We start from the raw sequence: 21415 nt of genomic DNA, 5'->3' as shown, positions 1-21415 counted from the left end.
AGCCCGTGCCCTTAGCCTGGGCTTGCCAAAATACCAACAAAGCTGCTTTTGTCACCATTGTTGCTGTTTTGGCTCTGTTACACTTTGGAAAGGAACCTGATACGATCCTCGTCTGCTGGAAGCAACAGCTATGGGAAAATATGGTTGCTCGTTCTGAAGATTTACAATGTGCCACCTTTGACTTTCCGGGCTCCATAACAACAGGAAAAGGCCTACAATGGATTACGCACCTGAAAACGCTCCAATTACAACTTACCCTACCTCTATCAATGCGCCCTCTCCAAGGCACAACATGGGAACTGGGGGTACCAGCAAGGACAGAATGGGGGTGTTCCTGTACCTCTTGCTGGGGTACAAATGCTGGGCCTGGGGGATGCAGGATTCCCACATTTTTCAGGATGAGTTTTGTCACAGCTGCCCCGAGGACAGGGACACGCTCGCCTCGGCCCTGTGGGCACCTCCGAAACCTGGCAGCTGCCTGTGGCTGCCCAGGGCAGGCAGGGATGGGAGGCGAAGGGCGCAGGCACCCGTAGCTGCCATCCCAACCAGCCCTCACACCGGTTTCATCACTTCGTCAGCGCTAATTACCCCCCTGCCCCTCGCCAGGAGGGCAGGTCACAACCCAGCTCTGCGGCACCGCGTGTCACACCCCTGCCCAGGGGGACGAGTCGCCGTTCCCCACCCTTGCTCCAGAAAACCTTTGCACCCACATCCCAGTTTTGGTTCGGGAGGCCTCCATCCTGCAGGTCCCCCTCCTCGTGCCTCCTTTAACATCGGGAACCTGCTACCGGTGGGAGGAGAAGCCATCGCCACCCCCATCGCACTCACTTCTTCATCCCAGCTGCATCGTCAGCCTCCGTCAGCGGCTCCTTCTCCTTGAGCTGCTCCAGGATGCTCCTCCAGTGCTCCTCCAGCTGCTGCCGGAAAGGCCCCAGCTCCAGGCGGTCCAGCTACGGACAGACACACACCCTCAGCCAGCTGCCCCGGGCTGGGACATCATGTTCCCCATGAAAAGCCAGGAGGGGGGATCCTCAGAGGGATGCTGCCTTAGGCTGCCAAGCCCCGAAGGTGCCAGTTTTGCGCAGCGGGGACGTGCCACCCCTCACCTCGGAGTCCATCTCTTCACTGAGCTGCCACTGGACCTGGTGCCAGCCCTGCTCCTGCCCTGTCACCCGGCTCAGCGTCTCCTGGATCATCTCATTCAGCCGCTCCATGCTCGCGTCAAACTGGGTGCGACTCACTTTGCCGGCCAGGGCGGTTTTGTCTGCTTTCTAGCAGCGGGGAAAGGCAGGAGAGCAGTGAGGAAAGGATGGAGGGATGATGGGCAGGGCCAGCTCGTGGCAGGAGGACAGGGAGAAGTGGCTACGTGGCCCCACTCGCCCCATCACCCCTGTGGGGCTGGTCACACCAGCTGAAGGGACCCAGGGGAAGACAGAGGCACCTGGGGAAGGAGCCACAGCCAGTCTGGAAATCCTCCCTCCCCCAGGCCAGTTCTGCCACTGAGCCCCCAAGGCACAAGGGGTGTTTGTCACCCTGCCCAGCACCCCCTTGGGTGGTGCCAGGACCCCCCAAGGCCATACCACATCAATTCCCAGCACCAGGTCTTCCTTGTTCGCTTTCTCCTTCTCCAGCCTCTCCAGGGACCAGAACAGAGCCTTCCAACACAGAAAAGCATCCCATGACACCGTGGCAGGGTTGGAGCTGCCTCCTGGCCAGCTGAGCAACCCCCGCTCCCCCCACCTCACCCAAACCTCCAGGAAAGGTACATTGAACCTCCACAGGGCTGCAAGGTTTGGGGGGGTGCAGACAAATCCCTTGTGGTCCCCAGCCTGGGGTCTGCCTGGAAGATACTCTGACCCTGAGGGGGTTTCAGCCACCTACCTCGCTATCTTTCTCCTTCTGGTGACGGTCATTCAGGAGGTTCCCGGTGACAGAGTTGACCTTCTCGTAGTCCCCTTGCACCTGCGTGATGGTGGCCTGGATGCGCTTCAGCAGCTCCTCGTCCTGCTTCAGGGAGGAAGATGACAAGGTGGTGCTGTGCAAGGCGGGGCTGGCAGCCCCCATGGGGACAGACCCAGGTTACTTGCCCGGTGGCCATGGGCTCTCAGTGCCAACAGGACATTTGCATCAAGGCTTTAATTTCCTTCCATGCTGCTCACTTGTACCAACTAATCTGGGAGGCGGTGAGGGGCTCCCCCACATTACAGCAAAGCACAACCAGCTGGGGGGGTGCTGGCAACCCCCTCCCAAGCCCTCCATGCCGGCATCTCCTTACCTGGCTCCTCCCTGGCAGCTGCCTTACCACCTTGCCCACTGCCTGCCGCGACATGAAATCGTCCACCACCTCCTGGAGCTTCTCGTAGCACTGCAGGAGCTGCCCCACCTGCTTGCTGATGTCCCCGCTGCAGACGGGGCACGCTGCCTGCGCCTCTGCCTGCTCCTGCCCTGTGCTCGCCACCATCGCCCTCGGCTCGCCCAGCTGCAGGAAGGGGAGAAGGAGTCGGCTCTGAGATGAGGTGGATGCAGTCAACAAATCCGGGTGCTGTGGAGGCTCGATGGCCCCAGCCAGCCAGGGGATGTGGCTGGAAACCCCTCCAGGACCACCCCACCGAGCTGTGGCGGTGGGAGCGCTGCCCCTGGACCTCACCTGCTCCTGCAGCTCATCAGCCGTCTTGGCCACCAACCGCTCCAGCGTGGCCTTGGTCATCTCCTGCTGCTCTTCCAGCTCCTTCAGCTTACGCCTCATCTCCTGCAGCGTGGACCTGGTCAGTGAGACAGGGGCACAGGCAGGCTTAGCCTCCACAGGGCCACTCAGGGGGTGTCCCTTGTCCCCCCGTGCTCCTCCTGCAGGGTAGGAAACCCTGTCCGTCCTTTTACCCCAGTTGCAGGGTGATCTGCTCGCTGACATCCCCTTTCCAGTTGGCTCCAGCTACCTCCAGCTTTCCGACGGCATCTTCCAGCTGCCTGATCTGGGAAAGGCAGTGGTGGATGAGTCAGGGCACAGCCCCCTCTGTTGTCCCAGCCCAGGGGCCCTTCAGCTGCCTCCTCCCTGCCCAACTCCCCCTTGGCATCCCCGCAGCCCCCCCAGGGACTGCTGCCAGCTCACCTTCCCTGAGAAAGCAGGGACTTTCTCAGTGCCAGAAAGGCTGGAGTCCATGTGGGAGGGGCTTGGCTGAACCCCTGCTCCTCCTCCTTGGGTCCCTGGAGGTGTTGGCTGCACCCCTGGGGTGGTGGTTTGGGTGCTGGGGATCCCTGGCTGCACCCCTGGGGTGGTGGTTTGGGTGCTGGGGGCCCCTGGCTGCACCCCTGGAGTGGTGGTTTGGGTGCTGGGGGCCCCTGGCTGCACCCCTGGGGTGGTGGTTTGGGTGCTGGGGGCCCCTGGCTGCACCCCTGGAGTGGTGGTTTGGATGCCAGGGGATCCTGGGCTGGGATCTTCCCATCATGCATAAGGAGGGGTCGCAGCATCCCTTGTCCTGCGGCCACGTGTGGCCAGAGGAGCTGAAACCAGCCCCTGTCCAACCCCCCTCCCAGGGTCTGTGCCGGCCCCGTGCTGCCACGCTCTCCCTGACACCCCCTGGCCTCCATGAACCCCTTTTTGGCCCCGATGGCTCCTGACAGGGAGCTTGTGGCCCCCAAAAGGGTCTGGGGGAGCCCACACTAAAGGAGGAGGATGATGACGCTCCGTTGCTGCTGAAGGTGGTGGGAGATGGGGACCGCGGTGGGAAGGGTGGCAGCAGGACATGGCTTTAACGCCAAAAGCGAATCCCCCCCCCAAGCCCGCTGGTTGGCTATCGCTTATCCCGCGGGATGAGCATCACTGAGCAGGTTTCCTTATCTGCTCATGGATTGTCACCCCCTTGTCCCTCTTCCAACGCTGCCATTGATGGAAAGAGGAAGGCACTGACCCCACTGCTGCCGGGCTCGGGGCAGCTGATGATTCCCACCTCCGGAGCGAAGCACCATAACCCCTTCTCTGCCCCCAGCCCTGGGGACACACATCCCCTCCTTTCTCTTACGCCACCCCCATTGCTTGGGGCTGCTTTTCCCCAGCCCCCTTCTGCCACCCCTCACCGTCAGATGGGAGAAAGGTGTGCTGAGACCTGGCATAAGTCGTGTCACGAATGGAGAGGTACTGGGCAGGGAAACTGCAGTCCCTAGAAGAGACATGGCGGGGGGACCTGGGGGTGTCATGGCTGGGGACATGTGGCCGTGTGGATGGGGGAGCCGGGGCTGTCCCAGCCCCAACACAGGCAGCTGCCAGGTTTCGGAGGTGCCCGCAGGGCCGAGGCGAGCGTGTCCCTGTCCTCGGGGCAGCTGTGACAAAACTCATCCTGAAAAATGTGGGAATCCTGCACCCCCCAGGCCCGGCGTTTGTACCCCAGCAAGAGGTACAGGAACAGCCCCGTTCTGTCCTTGCTGGTACCCCCAGTTCCCATGGGACTGGGGTGCTGTGCGTGCCTGTGGTCGTAGTTCCCATAATGGTGGTTTTTGGGTGCTCCCCTCAGTGGATTCTCCGGTGCCTAATATGAGGTGGAGCTTTTTCCCAAGCGGGAGCCCACAACCAACTGCTCTCCCCCATCGTACCCCCTTGATTTTGTAGTCAGCTGGTGGGTTGTGACCTTGTTGGGGTGGGGTGGGGTGGGGGGTAAGCCAGGCTCAAAACCCTGCGGTTCCCCCCGCAAATACCATACCTCATTACAATGCAGTGCCCAGCACCTTGCTGCTGCCTGCCAGCTGCCTGCCTGTGTGCAGGCAGGGCTGTATCCCCCCCAGGAACTCACCCAGCCCTTTCCCCGCCCCCCCCACAGGCAGCTGCTGGCCCATTTTCACTGCCTGTCCTGCGACCGGCCCCTCAGCATGCTAGTGCCTGGCCCGTGAGTACCGTCTGGCACCGGTGCATCGGGGGGTGCGTGGGTGATTCGGAGGAGAGACGGGTGCTGGCAGTGCCCCGCTGTGCCCGGCACGGGGGTTAGGGTGTCTGCCTGGGGGGGTGCAGCCCTCCTGAGCCCCTCCCTGGGGGCAGTGGGATGCCAATGGGGTACAAGCCTGTGGGTTTTGGGGCACTGCCCCGAGCTGGGGTGGGTCGTGTGTCCCCTGTCACCCACCCACGGCTCCTGCCCTCCCCAGGCACATCGTGGCCATCCCGTACATGCCACCGCTCCCCCCCCCACCTTGCCGGGCGCTCCCATACTGTCGTGGAGCTGGAGCAAACACGACAGCACAGCCAGAAGTAGGGGACACAGGGACCCGGCCCCTGGGGTGCAGGTTGGCCCTGCCCTGGAGAGGGAGAGCCCTTCCCAGGGTGGGGCTGAAGGGATGCAGGGGGGGCCTGGGCAGGGCAGGGGAGCAGAGATGTGCTGGAGAGGGGTCAGCTGTGCTTGTCCCCGGTCTGTGGAGTTTTACAGCCCTCCCTGCGCTGCCCTGTCTAGCCCAGGTCTGTGTCTCAGTGGTGCTGAAGCCACATGTGATGAGCTGTGTCTGGTCTCAGCCTGACCTCAGGCTTCACGGGGGAGTCAGCTGCCTCCTGTGAAACGAGTCACTGAAATTAAACACTGCAGCTGGGACAGCCCAGCTCCTGCCTCCTGGTGTCCCTTGCGTAGGGTGCAGGGACCTGCCATGGCCATGACCAGCTCACCAGGGCCACGGGGAAAGAGCAGATCCAGCACAGCTGGACAGGCATGGGTCTCCTTCAGCAGTCGGAGGGCACCTGGGAGGGACATACCTTGGAGATGCTGCTCTCATTCTCTTCAATCTTTGCCTTCATCTGCCCCGCGTCAGCAGCCACGGAGGCGTCCTGGGGGGTGCTCACGGTCCCCTGCAGCGGGTCCTTCGCGGGGGTGAGCGACTCTGTGCCTGGGCCTCCGCCCTGTCCCCCTTCTTCTCTCGGGGGTGCCTCGGGGGGCTGGTCCCGCCCCAGGAGGGGGGTTGGGCTGCGCCCTTGGCCCAGGGCAGGCAGGTCCTGCAGGCCCAGGTGCCTGAGCATGGCCTGCAGCAGGCTGTGCAGCGCCGGGAAGTTGACGGCCCCGACCTGGGGCGTCCCGATGGCGATGTCCAGCAGCTGGGACAGGTTGAGTGGGGCCATGGCTGCTGCCTTGCCTGACAGCCCGTTGCATCCTCGTGGGGCTGTGCAGCGGGAGCCCCCAGCCTCCTCTCATGCAGCAAGCCCAGGGCTGGGGACTCAGCCTACAGGGACAGAGAGAAAAGACCCAGGCCCTTCAGCTTCGGGGGCTTTCTGGTGGGACCCTCAGCCCCCAAAGGCAGGCACGTGTCTCGCCCGCAGCTGTGCCCTGGCTGTGCTAACCTGTGCACACACAGGGACGCTCTCGGGGAGGTAAAGCCCTGAGGAGAGCATCTCCTCCCAGCCTGGGAACGGCCACCCAGCCCCAGCCTCCTGCAGTCCCTCCTCTACACATCTCCAGCCCAACCCCACTGCTGCCCAGGTGACCTGGCTCCGTGTCGACTCAGCTGGAGGAGGTGCTTTGCCTCAACTAGGAGGAAGGAAGGGGAATGAAGGCAGCAACGAGGAGCACAGGGAGGAGCTCGTGGGGGTGTGCTGATCCAGGACAGCTCCGCGGGACCCACGGCACTGTGTGTCCTCTTGGCTACAACCGGCAGGAGAGCCCAGAGGTGGGAGGGGACTGCGCGCTGGATCACTGGGACACAGCCCCACGTTATTACCCCAACCCGAGACAAGACAGTGCTTAAAATTCATTTCTCAGATCCGAGCCCAGGGTTTCTGAGAGCTCCTGCTGGAGCAGCTACACGCGGAGCAGATGGGAGCGCTGCGGCCATCAACCATGCCTTTACCTGACAGGAGAGCCGGGATTCAGCCCTTCGCCTGGGACTTCGCCTGCGCTTGGGCTTTTTTCCGAGCCAAGGCAGCACTCAGCCAGTCCTCCTCCTCCTCCACCGGGTCAGTTTTAGCGGCTGCCTCCTCTGCAGCCAGGAGCTGTCTGGCGGGGCCGGGCTGCCCAGCTGCGGCAGGGCTGGGGGAGCTCCCTGCAGGACTGGCCTTTGCTGGAGACGACAGCTCCAAATCAAAAAATTCTTCACGTTTCAAGCCCAGCCAGCCACTTCTATTTCTGCGGCCCCGTGCGGGGCTCTGGCTGGCTGACAGAGGAGCTTTGGAGAGGGGCTCTGCTTTAAGTTCGTTGTTCTTCTCAGCTGAAAACCTGCTGTGAGGAGAAGCAGTCGCATCCCTGTCTGCGAAGGGACACCGGGGACCCTGCCCGCTCTGCTGCAGGGGCAGCGTGCCCGCTGGCTGCAGCTACAGACACGCAGAGAGCACAATACCTCAGAGGCTGCCTTCTCGCCGGCCGGCCCTTGGCTGTGGAGGCCACCTTGGGCTGGTATGCTCCAAACACAAAATCGTCCTTGTGCCGACCCTCTTCCTTCTCTGTTCAGACAAGCGGCCTTGAGTCAGCGCCCAGAGGAGCAGCCAACGGCAAAGACTCCAGCCCTCCTCCTCCTCCCCCCCTGCAATTCCCACTGACAGTGCTGCATCTGGGAAAACACCGCTGGAAACGTCTTGCCCAGAAACCGGCGAGCAAGGGGCCTCCTCAGAGTGGCTGAAAAACTTTCGTTGGGAATCAGCCCACGGCCAAAGGCAGCCGAGTTACAGCTCCTGTGCAAATGCTGCCAGGCTGCCGCGAGGGCAGAAGGGCATTTCCCCTGTAAGGGCAGTAGAAATCAATCTTGCTCGCCCAGGCCAACGCTGCCACCTCTGCAGCCCTTCCCAGCGTCCCTGGCTCTGCTCACCCAGCTGCTTTTGGTACTCCTTCGCCAGTTTGACCTCCCGGCGCTCTCCCAGGTCTGGCACTTCCAGGGTTCTGGTCATGGAGCCTCGTCCCAGCAACTCATCCAGCTTGGCGCGGGCTGGCCGGACCTCCTCTCTGTTGGGGACACAGCGGCAGATGGGTTTCTCCCGCAGGCAGGGCTGGTCCTCCTCACACAGCCTTGCCAGCCTGCTCTGCCTCTTCTCTGCCACACAAGGCTGCTCCTGCCCCTTTTGGGGACCCACAGGCACAAGCTCAGCATCCCCCACCCACCATGGCGGCACCATCTCAAGACACAAGCCCAGAAAGCAGACGCACCTCATCGATGGAGGATTCCTCTATGAGACGGGGGACATCTGCTGACAGGAGCCCGTGAGTAGCCATCACAGAAATCTTGTAGGCTCCACGCTCTTTCAGGATCTCTGCAGCAGCTACAAAGCTTTCCACATCATCGATGATGTCATCCTGAGAAGAGACAGAAATAACACCAAAACCAGAAGTTTACCATGCCTGCAGGGCAGGAGTGGATCTGCAAGGTACTGCAGCTTTGGCCACAAACATAGCCAAAAAGAATATAATCCCTGGCTACTTCAGCTGCTGTTGAGATTCAAGCACAGCCACGTGCACAACTTAAATCTGTGGACACCGTTTCCCCAATTTACAGACCCTTTTGCTAGTGTGCAGAACAAATATTGTGTCTTGGAAACAAACTAGTCCCTGCACATGCTCACAGGCAAACAGAGCTTATCTTCAGCAAGGTATTTTTTTTCACAGTGATAGCAGCTGCATGTTGATTAGTTACACTGCAGCATGGCACAGCATGTAAGAAAAGCTCAGTGAGCTTTTTTTATGGTTGGTTGGTTTGTTTGTTTTTTTTTTTTTTTTAAATACTTCAGGAGATTTCTCTGCATGTCCTGGATTTGTTGAGTATTTGTACACATCTGATATTTGTAGATTCAAGGGAGCAAGGAGATTTCAGAGCTTAAAGCACTGAAATACGAAGGGTTTTCAGCAGAAAGCTGAAATAACCAAAGCCACCAGCAAAACTGGAGAAAACAGTGGTAACAATCCTGTTCCCACCCCTACACCAGCAGTCCCTCCTACCCTCTGGGATAAAGCAGCTCAAGAAAAGATGCTGGGAGGAAGCCACCCCCCCGCTCCTCTCCATCACACCCATACCACAATGATGGCAATTCTTCCTCCAACGTCTCCAACCACAGTTATTGGCGGTTTCTCCTTGGCCATCATCACTAAAGAAGAAAAATAAAAGCCCAGGTCAGTTAGCCTTGAGTCAAACCGCAACAGCTCCACCACACAAGAGGCCCTTAACTGTGTCTTACTGGTGCACAGATACAGGCACGTGCTTTACATTACCCTGACACCCACCTCAGTGGGGAACCACTCATTTAACCATTGTTTTCCTCCTTAAATGAATAGCACTGCTGCGTAAAGATGAAACTCTCAGTTTCTGTGGGCACCTCGTACTGACCTCAGACACAGTAAGCAAATCCAAATAGTTCACAGATCCCTGTGCAAGGAGAGCTACAAAGCAGCACCTAGTTTATGGGAAACGTCAGTGACTTTCTTTGTGCTCCAGAACAGGACTTGGAATTTTAAAAAAAATGGTATTTCATGACTGGGAACAACAAAGGGACTTCTCTGAGCAACACCTCTCAAAGGGCACATGCTTTACCAGGTGCAATTTTTCACCTGCTGGACTCACTAATTCATCTGAAGGATTTGTGACTCGCACTGCAGCTTGCTTGCTTTCTCTCGTATCACCAAACACACAAGGCTCTTTCAGAGGGCATAAGCACCTTAATAATATCTGCTCAGGCAAAGAAAGCTTAAGGAAATTTACAGGAGCAAATTTGCTGGTGTTTTTTTTTTTTTTTAAGTGGATTAATGGAAAGAGCAGGACAAAATTCAGTTCAAACTCAGTTCTACAAGCTCAGTGCAATCAACAATTTGAAGCAAAAGGATGCATGGATGAGCTGTGCTATCCGACACACAGGGAAGAGATGTACTGGGAAATAAGGTTCCACTCCCTCCTGACTCTACTTTTGCACTGACATGGTTCATGGAAAAACTACATGTGTAGCAGGCTTTGTCCTTTATCCTGAAAGGCTTCCAGCAGCACTATAAAAAATAACAGAGAGATGAACTAGGATGCACTGAGAGTGTCCAGACGTAACACAGTCTTCAGACTTGCACCGAACAGCAACCAGCCTCTGATACGGGCCAGGGACTTGCTGTCCATAAGCCAAACCTCTCGCCTGCCAGAGGTGCTGGTTTACACAGGGAATGCGGTACAAAAACTCCAGCACGGACAGGACACGGTGATGGGCATGCACGTGTCATTCGGTGATAATCTGGGCTGATCCAACCACTGAAGCAAAGAGGAACATCCAGCATTTTGTAACACTTCCCTGGCCCACCTGCACCCCCCAGATTTTATGCTCTCTACGGGGAGTGCAGCAAAGTGTCCTACCAATGCACTTTGTGCCTCTCCTCTTTGTAAGCTCAGGTCTTGCCAGGATTCTAGCCACAGAGGCTTCTCAAGCGCCAAGTTTTGGACACCCTGGCTAGCAAGACTTCTCCCCTTTAAGATAACCTACTTCAATATAATACTTGAGCAGCACGAGAACACAAGCCATCGCCTGTCTGAATATTGATTTCTGCCCTCCTGGGTCAGAGAAGTCCTACACGAAACTCCCCATCCCGCACAGCAGGCTGATCCAGTAGCATTCCCACAGCTCAGTGACTGGGAATGCCTGGAGCGCAAGCACAGCTGGGTGAGTGAGTCAGGCTGAGGGCTGTGATGGAAGCAATTATAAGGACCACAGCTCCGAAGAAGATTCGTGTGTAGAGCTGTTCTTCATATACATGACCTACTCCGCAGACTGGTTTTCCATAAGCCTACCAGAACTGCGTAAAAGGTGTCCAACAGTTCTGCTTTGACCAAAGTAACATTACTCACTGCTAGGTTTTGCAGTTAAAGTCACAGCTACCTTGGACTTAAGAGTTAATTGCTCTCCGGAACACAGATTCCCCAGCCTCCCTTGCATTGTTACTTCTGAGTCTCCTATGAAATGCAAAGTCCCGTCTAAATCCTGAAGGGAAACTGTTCTTACGAGAAGGAAGAGTATTTGTGATAAACTAAGATTAATTATCACAACAGATAACTGACCATAAATTTCAATTCCAGGCACTACCTACCTGATTAGATTAGTTATTAGTTTATTATCTAGTTTAGACAGTAACAAAACTCCTGGCAGGAGCTGTGAAATGCCTGTGAAATGGGCTGCCATCCCACCCTTCTGTGCCTCCACAGACCAGTACCATTTCTGTTTACAACAGCCAGGCTAGGGAAAATTCTTTTCTAAGCAAATGGTGAACAGGCCGAGGGAGCTGAAATCCAGTACTATTTTACTTGCAAACACATGAAGTTTCAGCAAATCAGTATCCTTCTATTCCACAAAGGAAGCAGACACATTCCTTGCTGTGCTTAAAGGCTAACACAGCAGCTAGCAACATCAGCAGTGCTTCACATCTCTGTCTTAAATGCTGTATTTATATTTTCCTTTATTTTTAAAGTATGGTAGGCAACACTTCGACCTATCCGGATCCTAAAGAGATGTTCTCCCTTGTTCAATTTTCTCTGCAAAGAAAAGAAAAAAATTGCAAGCCAAAGATCTACCCACAACCACATTAAATCTCAAGAGAACTGCTCTGATGCGATGAGAGCTTATGCAAGGGTTACTGCAGCCAGGTTCTTTTTCTTCAAAATATTTGGCCATAGCAAGATGTGCAAGTCAGAACTGCTACGAGAAGGCACCTTGAAAAATTATTCAAATAATAAAGAACATTTTCCTCCCAGACACAAACCCTCTATTTGTATGTAGACAAAAGAGGGCAACAGAAGTAAACCACAGCTGCGCTTCTGCCTGGCGTAACCCCTGGGATTACGTATGAGTTTAGGTTAAAAGAATTGCTGGGTTTTTTTCTGAAGAGTCAGAGAAGATGTTTGTAGTATCTGTAGCTGGGGGGGGGTGGGGGGGGGGGGCGGGGGGGGATAAAGAAAAAAGAAAAAAAAACCCAGACCAACACAATTTTTATAAAACAAGACTATCAAAGAACACCGAGGAGTGGGGGGGAAGCAAGTTCATCAGCCAAACAGTCTGTCCTGCACTTTTACGTCACTGCGAGTACCACATGGTGAAGGCGAGATGATCACTGGCAGGAAGAAACAGCATTCCCAGGTGCAGAAGCCTGCTGCTTTAATTAAGCTGTTATAAATTGGGGAAAATCACTTTCAGAAGCCAAGTCAAGTGACTTATAAAGTTTATTAATTCAGCAAGCGCTTGAGCAAGTAAAGCAGCGCTGGGCGGCCGGGGAGTCGCTGCTCCGCCAACGGCGCGCGCCCCTCCTCTTTGGCAGTCTCTTGTTAGAAGCTTCAGGTTCTGGGCTGACGGGGCCTTTTTGGTTTCAGCTGCGGCTGCGCCTTTTGTTGCTAGGGGGGTCGTCGTCTTCCTCTGCGTTATCTTCTGCTGACCCTCTCGGGTTTGGCCCTTACATGGCATAGCTCATCTCTGTGCCTACTTCACAGGATATCGCTAATTGCAGACTTGGCGTAAATCCCATCAGACAGACGTGCCCACACTCAGGCCTTCACCCTTTGTGAACTACCTGACCACCAAATGCCATTTGCCTCTGATCGCAGTCGTAAATCCCATCAGACAGACATGCCCACACCCAGGCTCCCACCCTTTATCTGATTGACAAATACCACATGTCTCTTGTCACCTCACCCTTTATCTGATCAACAAATACTCTATGTCTCTGATCACAGTCCCTGCCTTCTCTCTTTGCTGGGAGCACATCCCTGCAAGGGCACCGAGAACGGGCGTGAGCCCCCCCCCAAGCCGCAGCATTACCAGTGGGGACAGGCCCCCCCCAGGAGGCTGCACCGAGTCCCACGTGCTGCCTGCGCTCTGCCTGCACTCTGCCTGCAGAAGCCACCGCTGCCATCCCCGAAGGGGGGAGCAGAGGGAAGGGGAGACCCCAGAGCCATGGGGGGGCCATGTGAGCACAGCGAGGACCCCCATTGTCCTGGGGTGCAGCCCAAACCCCATCCTGCACCCTCACAAAATACTGCGGTTTGCAACCCACCCCCTGGCAGCTTGTGTCCCCCTCCCCAGCGCCATCACCCACCCATGTGATGAGGCCCCCAGGCCTCAGCCCTTCGATACTCAGGGCTGCCAGGCTTTTAGGCAAACCCTGCTCTGAGGTGGGGGGGGTGGTGGTGGGGGTGATGCCTTTTCAGTGTCCCCCACTGCAGGAGGGCCATGGGTGGGGGCTCGCTGGCCACCAACTCCTTTCCCCCCAGGCCCAGGACACTGCTCAGCCCCAGGCCCTGACCTCACAAGCCACTTGCTGTGCCACCCCCCTTCTAACGACTCCAAACAACGCACCAGCCCCTGGTTTTGTGCTTAAATATCCAAACTAAATTAAAATTGAATAAGAACACGGCACCCCCCCCCCCCGCCACGCTGCTCACACACCAAGCAACTGGGGTAAAAAAAAGGCCAAAATGGCAACACAGCAGCTCCAGAGATGGCAGCAAGGGCTGGGGGGGGCTCAAAGCACAACAGCAAATCATCCCCCAGGGAACAGGGAGACCCCTAGAAGGAAAAAGGAAAAAAGGGAAAAAAATGCCCCAGCTGGGGCTACTCACCTGCTCCAGCAGCACAGGCAGCACCCAAAAAGGGACATGGGGCTGGGTGCTCATGGTGGGGGGGGTGTGTGTGTGTTTGTTTATAGGGTGCAGCTGGGTCCCAGCAGCAGCAAGTGGGACAGTGGGTGGGAGAGGGGGTGAGCTGGGGACACACACACACACACAAGCACCAAAGGGCTCAGCCCCAGCTGGGCCAAATCCTGCAAATGCAATTAGTCCCAGGGGGTGGGGGGTGTTTTTAAGCCCATCAATGCCTGACTGGTCCATGGACACAGCACCAGTAGGGATGGGGCTACTGAGCCTTTCTAAAACCAGTCTGGTCTTACAGGGCACTGCAAATTACTCTAGTGAAGACAAAGGTCTGATTACAGAGCTTATAAGTAAATTTGATGTTTTTTTTCTCAGAAATATAAATCATCTAGAAATGAGCCCTCTAAGAAAGCCAGAGGCTAGTGTCACACCCTCTTCTGCACTGCAGCTCTGCATTACAGCTGCTATTTCAAAAGTCCCAGGTAATAAAAACACCTGGAATAAAGCATACAGATTATATGTGCATCAAATTGCAACCAAGCTAAATTGTCACTGCAGCTGTTTTCTGAGACAAGGAATGGTGCTCATTGCTGCATTCCTCCTAGTGTTCACCAGCTTCTGGTTTCAATTACTTTCAGTTTTCTTTAATATAAAAGGACTAGGCTGACCTTTTCCCTGCCGGATGTCTACAGTGAAAGTTTTCATGAAGACATCAGCAAAATGCATCCATGATTTCTGGGACCAAGTCTCGGAGCGTGTGTACTGCAGGGAGCTGCAGTGAGCACACTGCACACATGCACAGTTGAGAGCAGGCCAGGATCTTTTCAACGGGGAAAACAGACCCAAAACCAAAATGAAGACCACAAACTCAGTGCCAATACCAGGCTGTGCCACACTGAGGTCCCTGCAAAGCCCTTCTCTCTGATTTGGTTCTGATTCACGGAAACAGACTCTACAACTCAGAGAGAGTTATACAGCAGGTATGTTTACTTTGGCACTGGGGTGCAAGGGGATTTCTCCACAAAGCTTGCACCCCAATAGCACATTTTACCAAAAACTTATAGAGTGTGGATATACATATTCATTGTATTACATAACACAAATATCCATATGCATAAGTGAGGCTGGGTTAGCTCTAGAGGCTGGTGTCAGCAGTTTATGTTCTCTTTGCACCTGCGCATTGCCTCCTGGGGGGCGTCTCCGGGGGTCTGTTGGAGGAAGGCTCACAGTCCTCCTCACCTTGTACTTTTCCTCGGAGCATGTGCAGATTCTCTCAGCCAATTTCTTGAACAACAAGAGTTGTTCCAGCTGGTTTACCACCTCTATCTTATCTAAAAGCACTAGGATATTAGTTTCTACCACCCATACATGGCTATCTATCCACTACAAAGACTAAACTAGTTAGAACACATCTGCTTTCCAAGGACACGTCTCTTATTTTTGCCAAACACAGTAATTCTTGGTAAGTTTCCACAGAAAACTGCTTTGTTTTGATGAACACAGTAGCCCTTGGTAAGCTTTCACAGAACAGCCAGGGCAGGCAGGATTATTAAGCAATATTCAGAAATCATTATAAGTTGCTGTAAATTGCTATAAGTAAGTAAGTTGCAAAGCAGGTGATCATTTCCCTGTAGCACTGAGGTAAAGACCACAAGGGTGCTATCACAGCGACCTGCATTGCCTTGCAAGGCTCTCTAGCCCCAGTGTTGCCAGGAAGCTTTTATTACTGCCCTTCATTCAGATAAGGGCACTCATGGCTCAATATACCCCCCCAAATGAAAGGTGGATTTACTGGTTGGTGTCTGTCTACTTTTGCATAAAGAACTTGAGGAGAACAAGGAGGTTTTGTAAGCTGTAGCTGAGTAAGTTCCCTGGAATGCTGAAGGAACCTACTTTATTACAGTAGTAATACACAGCTTAAAACACAGAATGAGCTGGTTCTTGCAGAGACAGGTGCCATCATTCCTGCCCAGGCCTCCCCAGCACAGATCCTCATACTCCCAGGAACATATACAACTGAGCTGCTAGAAGTCAGGAGCTAGATACTCCATGAGCAGCATAGCTTGCTTTAAAAAAAAATCAGTTTCCGTTTGAACCAAACCAAACCTTTTAAATTCTCTTCTGGGGGGGAAATAGTTACCTTTTTGCTTTTCTTTTTAGACCACCAAACCTAAGAGCAATCCAGTAAAACTCACCTGCTTATCAGTTCACATCTAACAGCAAGGACTGTGGCCATTCCCCCCATAGCACAGCCCAGAATATCTGCTTCCCTAAGTACACGCTCGCTGCCCCAAGGCTGGGGAGCTCCTGAACAGCCCCAGCACACCCTGTCCCAGAGCTACAGCTCCCGGGTCTTCCAGGTGAGCACCCTACACCAGCAGCAGGGACTGGAAAGCCTTGGCTGCAACCAGCAACCTCAGTGCATCATGGCAGGCTGTTCATAGCTCTGTTTGACTCCTCAGCAGTCTGCACTTTGTTTTACCTGACTGAGGATACGTACGAGTTTGCAGCTAGGTGGTAAAGAGCTCAACTCGGTGCTCAGCCTTCAGCTCCATCCTGTAGTTCACAAAGAGCACGCAAGGCCCCCCCATTCATGCCACAGTCCTGGCCATGGGCTGATGGGAGTGCAGCTTCGTAACACAGGGTCAGTGCTTGGACCACACAAGTCTGATGAAGTGACAAAAGGCTCAGAAAATGTAGATATCTGCAGTTACTGGAGAAAGGGAGAAAGAGCTACAGTATCTCAAACCACAATAGCCTTGACCCAAGATCGGGATGAGGAAGACCTGCTTTCTTCCTCAAGCTGCTAATAGCTAACAAGCAGCAAAGATTAAATGATTCTGGGTGGCTGCAGGAGGATGCTAAGCTTCAGCCAGCTTTCTTAAATGGCCAGGCATCTTTGCCTCTGAAGCTCAGGGCCACCAGCTGCAGTTTCCGAAGGACTGCCACGACAACAGCCTCATGATACCACAGCCTGCAGTGCTCTGCGGTGCTGGCAAACAGTGCTGCTCAGTCTATCATTGCCAAAATGCAGCCAAGCAGGGCTGGCTGTGGTGTTTCCATCAGTACTAAGGAGCCTGAACCTGGAGTGCTTCAGCAGCCTGCGCCTCCATCAGCTGAACCCCTGTGTGAGCAGCACAACACTGCTCACCCCAGCAGAGGGGGTCAGGGAAAAACAATAGGGCCGAGAAGAACCCAGAGAGATGTAGGGCATGGGGCAGCCAGAGTGGAGGAGACACAAGTCGCATGGGTAGCTGTCAGCTCAGGTGTACACCTTGGTCTTCCATGCTCCCCAATGTTGCCCCCAAGTCTGTCCCCTCCCTTGGCCTCACGCTGAAGGGAAATTGCTACATTTAGTTTTAACGCTAGACATCAGTTGTGTTTTACTAGCTTTTATTTTTCCCGTATTTTACTTATGTATATAATTTCATTTATAGTTTTTCCCAACTACCCTCTGTAGTCATTACCCACTTGTAAGATGTTTTGAAACCTGTAACTCCTTGCCTAGTAAAGATAAGACAGACCTGGGACAGTCTGAAAAACTCCCTGAGTACATCCCTAATAGCATCAACCTAAAAAACAAGTGTCTAAGAAGATGCCAGTGTCAAGATAGGTGACTGGAAGCTGGTCTAAACCTCCTTGGAACAAACAGCAGCTGAAGACAGATGAGGTCACTCTGTGACCATAGATGGACATGGGAAACCTAAAGTTCACTAACAGACAGTGTGAGAAAGGCTGTGGGGACCCCTAAGGAGGGGAGAAGACCCTCACTCTATTTTTACTACGCATGCTCAGACTATGTAAATGAATTCTGAGAATCTATTAGCATAAGACTGCCTTTTCCAGGGAATCTGATGCACATGTATGCTTTTTGTGTATATTAGTCAGAGTGTTTTGTTAGTAAGCATGGCACTCATGGTGGAGCGATCCCCAGTGCTGCCCAGCGCTGCGAATAAAGAATCCCTGCTGAACAGTTATACTCAATCCTGACTGAGTGAAGCTCTTGGTTTCAATGCTAGCATTTTTTGGTGCCTTCTGCACAACCTGCTCTAGCCTGTACTTAAGCCTGCTGTGCCTGCAGTACACTCCCTGCTCCATCCCTGCACCCCCAACACCTGGGAAGAGGAACCAGATGCACAAAGGCACCTTCCAATGAAGGAGCCACTGCAACAAGCACAGAAGAGCTGTCCTGAACTCTGCAGGCCTCTTCCCTGCCCTCTCTCAGTCATTGCAGCTTGCCTGGGTCAAGCTGGCTGGTTCGTGCTTTGGAGTGTCTTGGGAGTGCTCCTGAAGTTGTCTCCGACTCAGAGAAGGTGTTGGTACAAACCTGTGCTGAGCAGAGCATGCCCAGTGACTGCTCAGCCAGCAACCCAGGAGTGCCCCACAGCCAGCAAGCTCCTTGTCAAGACTCATCAAGCCCTGGAAGCACAGGGGCCCAGTCGGCACCATCTGGAAGTCTTTGCTGAATATAAGTGGTCAAGGAAGACAACTGATGTCTGTGGATCTAGAGCCTACCAGGACACTGTACCTTGTTTCCAGACAGTAGAAATGTCTATTTTTCTTCCCTTTGTGAGTTACTCCATCAGATGGGGAGTTTATTTGAAGACAGCAGGTAAATCCAGTACTCTGGGAAATATCTGCACTGGAGCGAGTGCAGAGGAGGACAACAAAGCTGGTGAAGGGCCTGGAGAACAAATCCTATGAGGAGCAATTGAAAGAGCTGGGACTGTTCAGTGTGAGGAGGAGAAGGCTGAGGGGAGACCTCATCACTCTCTAGAGCTCCCTGAAAGGACATTGTGGAGAGGTTGGTGCTGGTCTCTCCTCACAGGGAATTAGCAATAGAACAAGAGGGAATGGCTTTAAACTGCAACAGGGGAGGTTCAGACTGGACATTAGAAAAAAAAATGTTTCCCAGAAAGAGTGGTCAGAGAGTGGAATAGGCTGCCCAGGGAGGGGGTGGAGTCACCATCCCTGGGTGTGTTTAAGGGTCGTTTGGATGAGATGTTGGGGATGTGGTGTAGGGGAGAACTTTGTAGAGTAGGGCTGATGGTTGGACTCGATGATCCCAAGGGTCTTTTCCAACCTGAATGATTCTGTGATTCTGTGAATTGTTCCGGAGAGTCCCTCCAGGGCACAGCCAACTGCTCTGGTTAGGGACAGTCATGAGTGATTAAAGACTCTACCATCATTCAGACACACCACGGGACTGCAGGCAAAGCCCTGTGTGAACACACATGACCCGAGCAGTCCTCACCACCCAAGCACAAGGCATGGCCTGGAGCAGGAGATCCACTCCAAAAGCCCCTGGCCCCATGCTGGGGCACAGCTCAAGCTGAATGCAAGTGAAGAGCAGAGCTGCTCAGCAGCTCCTGGTCAAAACAAGCTTCTTCGAAATGAACGCTGAGGACAAGGCAGTGCCTGGATCAGGCCAGGGAGCCACATCCTCTCTGCTGCACTCACCTGCTCTAGACACAAGCAAGCTCGTCAGCTGCAGCGCACGTGGTTTCAGAGCTGGGAGCAGATAAACTCTCATGTCACAGGCCATTTGATCCAGGTCAGTTCTCCTTAAGATCAAAACTGGATTTGGACTGAGCCCTTTTGGCTGTCAAGGCAGGCACAAAGAGTATTTTCACACTGGCAGTACACGTGACAGAGCATGGAAAAATAAATCATGATTTGGATTTTGCCCTGATGACTGTGGACTGATGCCCAGTCTGACTCCCACATGAGCCAAGATAAGGGCTTGCTTTCCTGATAGGTTTCTTTTCTAAGTGCAGAATAAAAACAATTAATGAAGAGGGAAAAATCCCACAGAAATGTGTTTGGAGCACAATACTGGGCACATAAAAAAAGAAGGTGACTGGGAACAGTCAGTGTGGATTTACTAACAGGTGAATCACATCTGACCATCCTGATTGTTTTTTATGATAAAATGACCAGATCCATGGGTGTGGGGACAACAGTGGATGCTGCCCAGCCTCAGCTCCCAAAACTATCTGCCACAATATTCTTGTATCCAAGCTAGGAGTTTATGGTCTGGATGGGTGGGCAACTGGATGGGTAAAGAACCTGGCTGGGCAATAAGACTCAGAGGACAGTTGTTAGTGGGTCACATTCATGGGTCTGTCCTCGGAGTTTTCCTGTTTGACACCTTTATCAATGACCTGGCAGAGGCAACAACACACACACTTACAAAGTCTGAAGATGGCAACGTAGGAGGGGGAGCAGCTGATACCCTAGGGCTAGGTCAGAGCTGCCATCCTGAGGGACCCAGACAGGCTGGAGGGATGGGCTGACAGGAAGCTTAAGTTCAACAAGGACTAATGCAAAGTCGTGCAGCCGGTAACATCCTTGCAAAAACATGTGCTGGGAGCTGACTGGCCAGGGAGCAGCCGGGGAAGAAGAATCTGAGGTCAAGATGGTCAGGGGTCTGGAGCCAGCCATCACATACAACATGGGGAGAGGCTGAGGGAAGAAGGCTTGTTCAGCCTGGGAAGGAGGCTGAAGGAGGACCTAACAGCAGCCTTCCAATACCTATGAGGAGGTTATGAGGAAGATGGAGTCAGGCTCTTCACCCTGCTGCCTGATGAAAGAACAGGAGTTAAAATGAGAAATCCAGACTGGATAGAAAGAAAAAGATTTGGTCCAGTGGAAAACATGTTTTTACCCATTTAGAGAGGTTGTGCAGCCTCCATCCTTAGAGGTTTTCAAGCCCTAGCTGTTTAAAACCTTGAGCAACCTGGTCTGCCCCTGCTTTGAGCAGGAAGTTAGACTACACACCTCCCAAAGTTCCTTCCCATCTGAGTTATTCCATGATCTGGACTGCATATGCAACATCAAGCTTTGCACACATTTAAAGCCACGATCTCTGCACCTCTTCAGTCCCTGGCTCTGCCCATGCTGGTGGCGAGAACATTCCTAAAGCTGACAGCTTCACCCATGTGGCTCAAGAAGGACTCACTAGTTCAGCTCCTCCATGGGCACAGCACACAAGGAATGTGCTGCCTTCCTTGGGTAAACCAACAGAGCTGTCCCTCATTCCTCAGACACCTTGTCACTAGTCCCCAGCCTGGGATGGCATCAGCTCTGCAGTCGGTATTAGAGGTGCCAGCCACTCTGAAGAGATGCTACTTTCTGCTTCGTATTTTACAGGACAAGTAGGCTGGGGCTGGGTGTGGTGGTGGCTCACACAGCAATGCTGTGGATTGGACTCTGTGTATCATCCATGTGCCCGCAGGGTACCCAGGAGTCCCCATTTGCCCAAGGTAACAGAGGCTCACCCTCACAGCACCAGACTCCAACAAATTTGGTTCCCAAGTGAAACCTGTAGCCCAGTAAAGTTTCCACAGGGGAGACCCACTTAAGAAGCCAGGCACTCCTCGGCCCCAGTCCAGTGCTCAGCACAGTCACAGGCAAGGAGCCCTGTGATAAAACTTTTCCCTGCCAGACCTAAGCTCCCTCTTTTTGGGCGGCACACTGCACGCTGGGCTACAGGGCATTTGGGTACAATGAGTACAGGCGGAGTTTGCTCTACTTCTAATACTGAAGAAATACTGGACATCACTGACAAAGGGTCTCCAAGCCCCACCCCAGCATATTCCCTTTCCCCCACTACATATCCACCCCTTAAACAGCTCTGCCTCCTCCTGGTGAGCATTCAGCACAGCCCTTGGTCCTCCTAAACATGCAGGGATCTGAGCTGTGCTCCTTGCTGTCACCAAGGCAGGGTGGTGAAAGCCTAACAGTTGCCTAAACAACAGATTTTAAAAAAAAAAAGCCAAACAACCCATAAAAAAATGCCCTCACTTCCAAAGAAAGTTTCCCTCCTGGAAAAGGCCAATGGAAAAAAGAGATGGGCAGGATCAATTTGAGA

At 53.9% G+C, this 21415-nt stretch overlaps 3 protein-coding genes across 3 annotated transcripts; all 3 read right to left on the bottom strand.

Annotated features, from left to right (window-relative positions):
- Positions 1 to 824: 824 nt before the first annotated feature.
- LOC141932974 (glutamine-rich protein 2-like) lies at positions 825 to 2064 on the bottom strand. Its single transcript, XM_074847225.1, has 4 exons — positions 1882 to 2064; positions 1581 to 1655; positions 1107 to 1271; positions 825 to 950 (listed from the first exon to the last, which is right to left on the bottom strand). Exons 1-4 carry the CDS (start codon positions 2062 to 2064, stop codon positions 825 to 827), a joined length of 549 nt encoding a protein of 182 aa, XP_074703326.1.
- Positions 1948 to 4167, bottom strand: LOC141932973 (uncharacterized). Its single transcript, XM_074847224.1, has 4 exons — positions 4072 to 4167; positions 2878 to 2969; positions 2648 to 2762; positions 1948 to 2479 (listed from the first exon to the last, which is right to left on the bottom strand). Exons 1-4 carry the CDS (start codon positions 4165 to 4167, stop codon positions 2156 to 2158), a joined length of 627 nt encoding a protein of 208 aa, XP_074703325.1. The 3' UTR covers positions 1948 to 2155.
- A 2046-nt stretch (positions 4168 to 6213) lies between these two features.
- LOC141932903 (fas-binding factor 1 homolog) lies at positions 6214 to 10630 on the bottom strand. The gene is made up of 7 exons (XM_074847131.1): positions 9499 to 10630; positions 8955 to 9264; positions 8094 to 8240; positions 7759 to 7892; positions 7294 to 7396; positions 6808 to 7175; positions 6214 to 6301 (listed from the first exon to the last, which is right to left on the bottom strand). The coding sequence occupies exons 3-6, from the start codon at positions 8096 to 8098 to the stop codon at positions 6827 to 6829; spliced, it is 591 nt and encodes a 196-aa protein (XP_074703232.1). The 5' UTR covers positions 8099 to 8240; positions 8955 to 9264; positions 9499 to 10630; the 3' UTR covers positions 6214 to 6301; positions 6808 to 6826.
- Between the last annotated feature and the right edge of the window lie 10785 nt (positions 10631 to 21415).

Source organism: Strix aluco, chromosome 21, assembly GCF_031877795.1.
Source record: "Strix aluco isolate bStrAlu1 chromosome 21, bStrAlu1.hap1, whole genome shotgun sequence".
Lineage (NCBI taxonomy): Eukaryota > Metazoa > Chordata > Aves > Strigiformes > Strigidae > Strix > Strix aluco.
This window is presented reverse-complemented; position numbering and strand designations above follow the sequence as displayed.

Bases quoted from the DNA above. Each gene is read 5' to 3' on its own strand.
- LOC141932974 (XM_074847225.1), bottom strand. From the start codon at position 2,064: ATGGGGGCTGCCAGCCCCGCCTTGCACAGCACCACCTTGTCATCTTCC. The intron at 1,656-1,881 runs GTAGGTGGCTGA...CTGTGTTGGAAG, and splicing joins AGAAGGAGAAAGATAGCGAG to GCTCTGTTCTGGTCCCTGGA. The intron at 951-1,106 runs GTGAGGGGTGGC...GTCTGTCCGTAG, and splicing joins GTGAAGAGATGGACTCCGAG to CTGGACCGCCTGGAGCTGGG.
- LOC141932973 (XM_074847224.1), bottom strand. From the start codon at position 4,167: ATGTCTCTTCTAGGGACTGCAGTTTCCCTGCCCAGTACCTCTCCATTC. The intron at 2,970-4,071 runs GTGAGGGGTGGC...TGCCTTTCCCAG, and splicing joins CACCTTTCTCCCATCTGACG to ATCAGGCAGCTGGAAGATGC. The intron at 2,763-2,877 runs GTAAAAGGACGG...CTCACTGACCAG, and splicing joins CAGATCACCCTGCAACTGGG to GTCCACGCTGCAGGAGATGA.
- LOC141932903 (XM_074847131.1), bottom strand. The intron at 7,397-7,758 runs GTGAGCAGAGCC...TTGTCTGAACAG, and splicing joins GGAGTACCAAAAGCAGCTGG to AGAAGGAAGAGGGTCGGCAC. The intron at 7,176-7,293 runs GTATTGTGCTCT...TTCTCCTCACAG, and splicing joins GCGAGAAGGCAGCCTCTGAG to CAGGTTTTCAGCTGAGAAGA.